The sequence below is a fragment of the Centruroides sculpturatus genome, unplaced genomic scaffold, assembly GCF_000671375.1.
Source record: "Centruroides sculpturatus isolate CEXI.00-Female unplaced genomic scaffold, Cexi_2.0 scaffold92, whole genome shotgun sequence".
Taxonomy (NCBI): Eukaryota; Metazoa; Arthropoda; class Arachnida; order Scorpiones; family Buthidae; genus Centruroides; species Centruroides sculpturatus.
Window position 1 is genome coordinate 385,810 of NW_019384394.1, and position 10,885 is coordinate 396,694.

Sequence of the window (10,885 nt, forward strand, 5' to 3'; positions counted from 1 at the left end):
CATAGATTGTAGATAAACTTACATTTACTATGTAGAAAAAATTAAAATAAGTAAAAATGCTAGTAGTAGTCTAATCTGATTTTTGCATCTTACAGTGAAATAAAAAATTTGGTGACATTTTGCGACTTTGAATATCAGAGCACTTTGTGTAAGTACCTGCAATGAAGTTTCTAACAAAAATGATTATGAATTTGCTGCAGCAATCGTGTTTGTATATTGGTAAATAAATATGCTGGTTATCTTTCAGTGTATTATATTGAACAAAATGGTTATGTGGCCTGCTGTGAAAAAATTTTGGTGACCCCTGCCTTAGAGCTTAGACTAATACTGTATTTGTGTTGGCTAATTCTTGCTTTTGGATAAATACTTAACTGTTAAATATTGCTGTGCCAAAGGCTGTGGACTAGGATAGATGGAAGTCCAAATAGAGATGTGCGAGGTCCTGAACGGAAATTGAAATTATATATGTTTTGGACGACAAATATCTGATGGGACAGTTAAGCTCTCACCTTTCAAAATTAAAACAAAGCAAAACTTAAAATCTCAAACAATAAAAGTTCTTATCATCAAAATGGAAAACAATTCTAGAATTATGGTGGAGAGTTCCAAAGTTTGGAGGAATTTTAGATGTTTGGGATCAGGTTAAGTGTCAATAACAATCTCTCCCATGCCCAGAGAGGTTTCAAATTGTCACTGGGAGACGAGGGAAGACCAATCAGAACACAGAATAGAGGAGAGAAACCTATAAAAATGCAGTCCAAGGACATGACATTCTTTGCTCCAAAAATTTGTTCTTCCTCCAAGATCATCTGTTTGTTCTCCAAGAACTGTTATATACAAAGCAGCAAACCCCGGGGCTGTCAATCTTGCAGACTGTCAATGAAGGACCAAGTGAGGACTTTACTGGACTCTCTTCTTCAGAATTGTAGTGACAAGGATATAGAAACTTTTGTAAGAAAACTTTCAATATTTCATTAAATGAGAAAAAGTGAATGGTAAGCCTATCTTAGTGTGTATTTCACACCCTTGCATGATAATCACCTCCTCTCAAGTGTCCCAACAATCGTACACAGTTGGCAAACCTTACAAGTTAGATAGCCAGGTAGCCAAGAGTTTAAGGTGGCAGTCTACTGCTCTGGGGGACTTGGGATTAAATCTAAATGGGTTGAAAAACTCAAGGAATTTCTTGGGAGGGTAGTCCATCAAAATATGTTGGGCCCTGTCCCTCATCATGACCATCTTAATTTTATTAAAATGGAACAGTAGATCTGATGACACAAAAACATTTCAAAGATGACTTTATATTTATGTAGCAAAGTGAGTTTTGTTAATTGTTCTTTAGTGTGAAGGTTTTATGAGGCTGACATTTGTAAGCATTAGATTATTTCACATAAAAGTTTTTAATTCATATTCAACAGTTCAAATTAAATATAAGAATAAAAAAACATTCAAATTACTTGAAATCTTTAATAAGCCATAGTTTGGGTATATTAATTTTGATATTCAATTTTTTTATTTTCAGATCTGTTATATAAAAAACAAATACAAAACTAACAACAGTATATGACGTATATTTATATAAACTTGCCTAATCTTAGATGTAGATAGAAGTTTTTCATTAAATGGTTTATACAAAAATTACTTTTAGCAGTTTATTTTCATTGTTATTAGTGAGGTTGCAGCCGAAGTTTTCAATGTGAAAACGTGAATGTTGGACATTCAGTGCCGCATTCCTGTAAGTCTAGATGTTTGACAATGGCGTTTGGAACGTCGAGCATGATTCCACTGACATTCCAAATGCCATTGTCAAATGTCTAGGCTTACAGGAAGGCAGCTCTGAATGTCCGACATTCGTGTTTTTGCTTTTAAAACTTCAGCCACCTCCTCACTATTGTACGAAATATTTTCATTTACTGTAGTAAATTTCTGAGGATATTTTTGAGTAAAAATAGGTTGAGTAATCAGAAATAATTAAGGGCTTCCTTTTGAAATCTCTTTTTATAACGTTAACTATAATGACAATACAACAATGCAGAAATTTCAAAGTTTACTGAATAACACATTATTAATTTAATCAGGAATTTATTAAAATGCACTTGTGCACACTTCACCTAACCTAACTATTATAGAAATATAATGATGATAACTGACTTAATAATAAATTAAATTTTAAAGTTCAATTATAAATTTTGAAAATTTTTATTTTTATTACATAAACACAAACTTTAAGCATAATAATTCAAATTTGCTTTCTTTTTTGCCTGAACTTCAAGAATAGCATCCATGAAATCTTCATGAGTGACAACCGTTGCTTCTCTTCTCAAAGCAATCATTCCTGCCTCTACACATACTGCCTTGCATTGTGCGCCATTAAAATCATCTGTGCATCTTGCCAACTCCTCAAAATTAACATCGGGATCAATATTCATTTTACGAGAGTGAATTTGCATGATGCGAGCTCTAGCTTCTTCATTTGGATGGGGAAATTCAATTTTACGATCCAGTCTTCCTGAACGTAACAGAGCAGGGTCAAGGATGTCAACTCTATTAGTTGCTGCAATGACTTTAATATCTGTTTGAGAGCTGAAGCCATCTAACTGGTTTAAAAGTTCTAACATGGTTCTTTGAACTTCTCTGTCTCCAGCTTTTTCACTGTCAAATCTTTTTGTACCAATAGCATCTAATTCATCAATAAAAATAATTGCAGGAGCTTTCTCTTTTGCTAAAGCAAATGCATCTCTTACTAATTTAGCACCATCACCAATAAACATCTGGACAAGTTGTGGTCCAGCTAATTTTAAAAATGTAGACTTAGTTTGTGCTGCACATGCCCTTGCCATTAATGTTTTTCCAGTACCAGGTGGTCCATACAAAAGTACACCTTTTGGAGGCTGAATTCCTAAATTCTCAAATTTCTCTTTGTGTGTCATTGGTAATACAACAGCTTCAATTAATTCTTGAATTTGTTTATCTAAACCACCAATATCACTGTACTGTTCTGTAGGACGTTCATCCACTTCCATTGCTTTTACGCGGGAATCATATTCTTGAGGCAAGGTTTCTAAAATAAGGTAAGAATCTTTGTTTACTCCTACTAGATCTCCTGGTTTTAATTTCTCAGCATCAACCAATCCAATGACAGGTAAAAAATAGGTCTGTCTGGTTGATGTTTTGATTACAGCACATTTTCCTTTACGCTGACTATCAAGATCTACATTTGCTCCATCTTCTTCTGCAAGTTCTTGTGGATCAACATCTAGAAGCTCTATTACATTTGATACAAGATAGGGCAAAGTTTTATTAACCTTAATTTTTTCATTGTTTTCCCGAATTTTTTCCTTTTGAGCTTGAAGTTCATGAGTTATTCTCATGACTTCACTTTTCATAATTTTTATTTCATTATCTAATAATCGAGTGCGACTTATAATTTCATCCGTAGACATACGAAGTACTTCTTCCCCCATAGAATCTTCTCCATCATTCCATATTGTTTGATCTTCTAAAGGAACAGACATGTTCAATCTGAAAAATTAATGTAGATTTTTAATATGAAACATTATATTTATGAGCTCTTTTAATAAAATTATATAATTTTAATTGAAAAACAAAATTTTCAACTTATACATTTCAACTTATACATTTTAATACATTGCTTATCATTTATAATATGAAAAAAAATGATAAAATCTACTTTAGAAAGTCTGGTTATATTTATTTATAAATCTCTTTTACAAAATTTATTCTAAAATCTAAAAATAAAAAAATTACTAATGTTTTAAAATTACCATATGATTTATGATATTGTATGACTCAGATATAACAAGAACATGTAGGTGGAGAATATGAGCATTTAAAATTTGGTGCTGAATAACAATACTGTTGAATGTAAAAATAAATAATAAAATCTTAATACTAAAAATAAAACTTTTAAATCAACAGATTTATTAAAAATCTAATGTTTTCAATTGACTTGATCAGTCATCTTCAGGTTTAGAAACACACAACTTTAAATTTTCTGTTTCTGAACCTGAAGATGACTGATAAAGGCAAAAACTAATGTTTTTATTTAACTTGCTTTGTATCAAAAATGCACGGTAAATTCAACCTTTACTTAATGTAAATTTTAAATCATACTATCAGCAGAGAACATTTCCGGACTATTTTTTACATATTAAGCAGAGATGAACCTAAAAACTAAAGATAAACACTATGAAATGTTCTACTAGTGTTAGAAGGATGAATAATGAAGACTTTTTGTATTTCTTTTACATATGAATTTATTTAACAAAATTTGATTTGCTGTTCTTGAAATATTTGTCTTTAACCATTTCATGATCAGCTTTTGTCACTAACAGACTACAATGCAACTGCTAAATTAACTTATTAATTACAAATAAAACATCACTATTAAATCAACCTACGTCATCTTCCAGTTAATACATAATATACATTTCCAAATACATCATAAGCACATTATGACTATGGTGGGCTTATAAGTGATTTCATATCATATGCCCATATGATATGAAATCACTTATAATGCAAAGATTGATTTCCAATTTCATATTTGATAGAAATCTTTACTTTTACTTCTAAAAATTGTCCTTTATAAGATTATATCATATTTGCTGCAATACATAAATTTAAACATATAATATAATGCAAGCTCATTTATAATATGAACTAAATTTCTGAATCCTCATCACCTATATTACATATCTACATATAAGTCTGTAATGTATAATAAAATAAACAATTACTAGTTTTCAATTGTTAAATGGTATACAGTAAAATATGGTTAAAAAAATAAAAAAACCCCCCAAAAAAAAAATTTCCAGTTTTGGTCTAACATGGTTCAAGAATTTCAGAAATCCCGTACAAAATTTCACAACTTCAAGTGTAAACTCTGTTATTAAATATTTTTTTTTATTCAAGTAATGATGAATGTTGTCTCAAATTTGCCCACAGATTTGAGAATATTAAATTTTTTGTATATTTCTTTTGTGCTTTTCATCAGGTTTACTTTAATGAAAACAGATAGTGCAATTTTTTCTTTCCTCACCCTAGCTTTCTTATCAACCAAGTGTTGTCATTGTTGCTTTCAGACTGTCACTGTGTTTTGTTTCTATAGATTAATCGTCATATTTAGTAAAATTTATTTAACATATTTAGGTAAGTTTTATTAAGCTTTTTTTTTTAACAGTAGATAAGTAATCATTTGTAAAAATGACAAATGAAATACGGCAGTATCTTGGTACTCAAACTGTTTTCAATTCAAACAATTCAGTATTCAAACATAAATTCTGGGGGGAAAAAACCACCCAGTACTTGACTGAACAAATGCTACCTGCTACAATAAATTTTCAATTAATATTTTTAATTGGTTGTCCATAAAAATTTTTTATGATAAAAATAAAAGATATGAAAATGTTGCTGATATTTCTGATCAAGATCAACAAAAAAGCTCAGATGACAATACTTTGTAGAAAGAAAAGCACTCATTTAACTAAAATTAATATTAATACACAATACATAATTGTGATTTGTGACTTTTAATTGTGATTGTTAGTTAATTATTTGTCTTAGTAATAAAAAACAATAGTATACTTTTATTAACTTTTGGAACTTAACTCCATGATTTGCATTGGTCCTTTGTTTCGTATAGCATGTATTCATATAACATGGCACTTTTGCGGAATGTAAACTGTGTTATATAAGGGATACACATATTTTCATTTCAATACTAGCTAATATCTTAGAGAAAGTAATAAAAATATATTTGTTATAGATAATTATAACAGTTTTCTGTAATTTTTTCAAGAATGACAGAGAACTGTTTATAATGAAAGGCTGCGTTTTTTTATGCAGNGCACTCATTTAACTAAAATTAATATTAATACACAATACATAATTGTGATTTGTGACTTTTAATTGTGATTGTTAGTTAATTATTTGTCTTAGTAATAAAAAACAATAGTATACTTTTATTAACTTTTGGAACTTAACTCCATGATTTGCATTGGTCCTTTGTTTCGTATAGCATGTATTCATATAACATGGCACTTTTGCGGAATGTAAACTGTGTTATATAAGGGATACACATATTTTCATTTCAATACTAGCTAATATCTTAGAGAAAGTAATAAAAATATATTTGTTATAGATAATTATAACAGTTTTCTGTAATTTTTTCAAGAATGACAGAGAACTGTTTATAATGAAAGGCTGCGTTTTTTTATGCAGCGCTCGAGAAGCGCTTTACAGAGAACACACTGAAACTTGTTTCTAATTGGTCAACACTGCTCGTGACGTCATTTCGCTACACTCTCGCTACATAAAGAAACGCGGGGTAAAACTNAAGCGCTTTACAGAGAACACACTGAAACTTGTTTCTAATTGGTCAACACTGCTCGTGACGTCATTTCGCTACACTCTCGCTACATAAAGAAACGCGGGGAAAAAGAAAATATTTGATTTTTTGAAATAGATGTTGAAAGATTTGTTCATGTAGATAAAGCAAGAAAAACTATCTTTCATTTTACTTTAATAAAACAAAAACAATATAACAACAAAAGGCAAGCACTGTCAGTAAATGGATTTATCATCAGACCAAAGATAAAACAAAAAAATGGAATCAAGTAAATATATTTTGGAATATTAATGGAACATACAGTAAACTTAAAACTAAAATGTAACAGAACATAGTAGTGTGTTAATACAGTAGAGCCTCGAAAACTCGGCACTCCAGATAACTCGGCCACACCCTGGCAGGGCAAAAAAAATCCTTAGTTAATTAATTTTCATGATAAAGACAGCTTTATGCCTCATAAAGTATTTTTCTGAGGTCTGTCTTATCAGGTAAATTACTGTACAGTGTATTCATTAATTTTCATTTTCATGTAGTAAAGGCTCTATGCCTTCATAAAGGACGTACTTTTCCTTTGTTTAAGGGTATTTGGGCAGTTTATTCTCTGTTGTATTCTCAAGTAAACAATACATACAAGTACAGTACCGTATTTTCTGAGGAAACACTCACACTTATTTTTTTTAACCCCATTCCCGATAACCCGGCATTTTCACAAACTCGGCCACCCTTCGGTCCACATTAGGCCGAGTTTTTGAGGCTCTACTGTAATACAAAATTAAACTTTATTTGTTAAAAATTTAACAGATGATTGTTTTAGAAGTTAAATAGAAAAATTAAAATTCATGTAGGCCTACTTAATTCTATTTATTGTTCTAACTTTCGCCTATGATAAATTCATTTACCAAAAATGCTTGCCTTTTTACATAGTGTTTTTGTTTATCAAAGTACAGTCAAACCTCATTTATCTGGATTCCATTCATCCAGATTTTCAGACTGGTTTGAATAGTTTTCTTTTTAAATTTTAATACATTTTGTAGAAAAATTATTTTTACAATGTGAGATTATTGAAACATTATTTACAACCTTAATATGTACCTATATAGCAATCTCACATTTGCAAGGATGAAATTATATATTGTTTTTTATGTACCAAGTAATTTTTATGTTCCTATTGTTTACAAATCAGAAAAGCATGCAAGTTTATTTTCAATCATTAAAAGTATCAAAAGTATTCTCAGGATGGAATTTTAGAGACTTTTATTTCAATATCTCAGTAATTTTGGTTTATCCAGTTTAATTAATCCATATCAGGGTCTGGTCCCATTTGATCCTGATAAATGAAATTTGACTAACACCAAAAGACAGTTCTTCCTGCTTTAGCTATTGTAATTTCTTGGTATATCAATCTTTTCTTATTATAGATTTGTTCATTTTTTCATATCTCAAAATATTGATAAGAATCATAATTTCACAATAAAAATTCCAATGAGAGAAACTGGCAAAATCAATTTCTTGTTCATTTGCTTTATAAAAATGTACATTTAGTATATATTCTTTCCTGTTTTCTATCTCATAGATGAATACTGACTACTAAAATTACATCATCATCATTAACAACAAATTATTTTTATATTCTATAGCTAAATTCTTTCATTTGGTGCAAATAAAAATATAAAATGATTGCTAAATTTGCTACAAAAAGTTACCAATTAAGATTTGAGAATAATCATTATAGTAACATGCTTTTAATTTGCAAAACAATACAATAGCACCTAAATATCATAGTTTCATCACACTTTTATAGATCACCTGAACCAATGATATTCATCTCCCATACAACTCCAAAGTTTATATTATAGCTTACTCAACTAACTCATTTAAGGTTTGTCAATTGCTTTTAGTTGGTATAATAGAATTGAATTATTTTCTAGAAGACAGTTCTTTACAGAATGTAATAAAGCCCATGACAAAATTTCAATTAGGACCAAGAACCATTTTTAAAGAAAAATTAATAGAAATATATTTATTAATAAAAATTAATAGAAAAATATACAATATGTTAATATTGTAATAATAAAAATCTATTAATAAAAATTAATAGAAAAATATACAATATGTTTATATTGTATATTTTTGTAAATTTTTCTTCAATTAAAAATTATTTCTTTAGAAAGAGAAATTATGTAATTTTGATTAATACACAAGTTTCTGAAAATAAGCTCAGGCATTTTTTTAAAGCTTGTTTATTAATAAAAACTATTTGTATTCCCCATACACTTGTCTCAATGTTACGCTTAAATCTTTCTTCTTCAGGTATCAAAAGATCGCTACAATCATTGAAGAATTATACTTTCTGGATCATCATAGGTTTAAACCCATCTTCAAAAAACTCCTTTGTTTGATCTACTCACTAATTTTCATGTCATTTGTAAAAATGTTCTTTTATTTTGTTAAGTGTGTTTAATTTTATTCTTCAGTCATGTTATATGCTTGTTATTCAGGGGGTCAGCCATCACTGTCATTATGACATTACTGTACATTATTGTAAATAAATAAATAAAAATAAATGGATTACAGTAGTTTTTCTTTGCCAGGCAAGCAATGAAAACTAATCCATTGCATATGATGAAGCCATTTCACTGAATGTTTCCTCATATCATTCTGGCTCAATTCAAGCTCTGACTGAGACAGTTGGGACTTTATCAAGGCTGTAGAGCATACCCATAGGAACAAAATGTACAGGTATGGTTCCTCTCACTTTTTCGCTCATATAGGTAGTGCGAAATCCCTCATTCAGTGCTTGAATCTTACCAGTATTCTCTTCTAGTGTTTTCTTTGGTACTGTAATCCACTAGTTTGACCATCATTTATCTTTACAAAGTTTTTCTGTCTCTCAAATTATTTCTGTACTAAAATCATTAAATAGACACATTTTTAATGCCTGTCAATATATTAAAAATTATTAAATTTATAAATTTCATTTTATAAAACAATATAAACTGTTAAATTGCTAAAATTAGAAATCAACAAATGCAAAATGCAATAGAAAAACATATATGTGAAATATTAGAAATTGCGCGATTATTTTGTAAATAATTCATTTAAATTACATATTATATACATACATTTATATAATTTAAAACAATTAAATTAAAATTTTAAATCAAAATTACATTTTCAAGAATCCCAAAAGACAACTCCTGAATAATGTCGAATCACTGCTTTAGCACCGTCTAACGGCAATAGTTGGAAAAAGTTACGATAATTATATTTTTAATCGATAAATATTTTAATCTTTAAACGATTTACTGCATTTTAATTTAAAAATATTACATTTTTTAAATATATTATAAGTATTGTAAAAATTTAATTTAAATTATAGCGAATATTTTATTAATATTATATATATTTATGGTAATTTTCATTTTATTCAGCTGTTTATTAAGTGTATAAAAAAATCATGTGATAAAAAGTTGATAACAGGAATATTTAAATTTCGTTGGAATGGCATTTCATCATCAAACACTTCCGTTGCATATACTTAAAATATTAAAATATATTTATTGTTTCATAAATAAAATACAGTAAACTAATTCATTATGTTTTCAATTTGAATTCCCATAATAATTCGTATAAGTAATACGTCCTATAGTTAAACCGATAAAACAGGCTCCGAGAAATCCGGGTTGAAGTCTCAAAAATTTTCATAGAAGGTTTGACCCGAATTTCTTGCCCTAATAGTTTGTTTACTTGTCAAATTATGGCAACGCAACACTTGGGTGATATGTCTAGGGGATGCCTTCTGGGAGGTCTTTTTAAGGGAAACTGGCCCCTATGTAGGCGTTACAGACGTGGAGAATACCCGGAAAACTCCACATAACCAGCTCGTCCGCTCGAGGCGCGAACTCATGACCGAACTCCCAGTGTTCAGGATACGAAGACCGCTTGCCACTAATAGAGTTTCCAATATTAATTCATGCTGATTTTAAGAGCTTCACCTTTAAATCAGAAATCTATATATATAAAAATGAATGTGTGTGTGCGTATGTGTCCTTCATGCATTACCACACCGCTTATCCGATTGCCGTGAAACTTTGGGAAGTTGTTTAATATACTCCGGCGAAGGTTTGTGGCATAGTACGATTGCCATAAAACTTTGGGAAGTTTTTTTAATTTTTTAATACACTCCCGCGAAATACATTTATCCTACGATAGATGGCGCGCGTTTACACGAGCATTCGCACACAGCGTGTTTGATCGATTTCAAATTGTGAAGACTGTTTCCCCCCTCCAAAAAATATCTGTGTATATGCATTTATTATTTAGGGATATTTGCCTATTTTACCGATCTAGGGATCCCCCTTTTCCAAATTTTAATATCAACTCAAAATAATTTAAAAAGACAAATTACAATAAAACGGTTTATTATCCAACTATGAGAAATTTCACAACACACCAAGGAAGAGAGGAAGGAGCAATTAAATAATCAAAATTATAAAGGATTAAAAAATATATATA

General features: G+C 29.6%; 1 protein-coding gene across 1 annotated transcript in view; it reads right to left on the reverse strand.

The window, feature by feature from the left end:
* Positions 1 to 2,180: 2,180 nt before the first annotated feature.
* Positions 2,181 to 10,885, reverse strand: part of LOC111618314 — a 34,963-nt gene continuing 26,258 nt past the window's right edge. Inside the window, exon 11 of the mRNA XM_023359815.1 lies at positions 2,181 to 3,522. Within this exon, the coding sequence (XP_023215583.1) occupies positions 2,226 to 3,522 (1,297 nt within the window). The 3' untranslated portion in view covers positions 2,181 to 2,225. The remainder of the gene's footprint in view (positions 3,523 to 10,885) is intronic.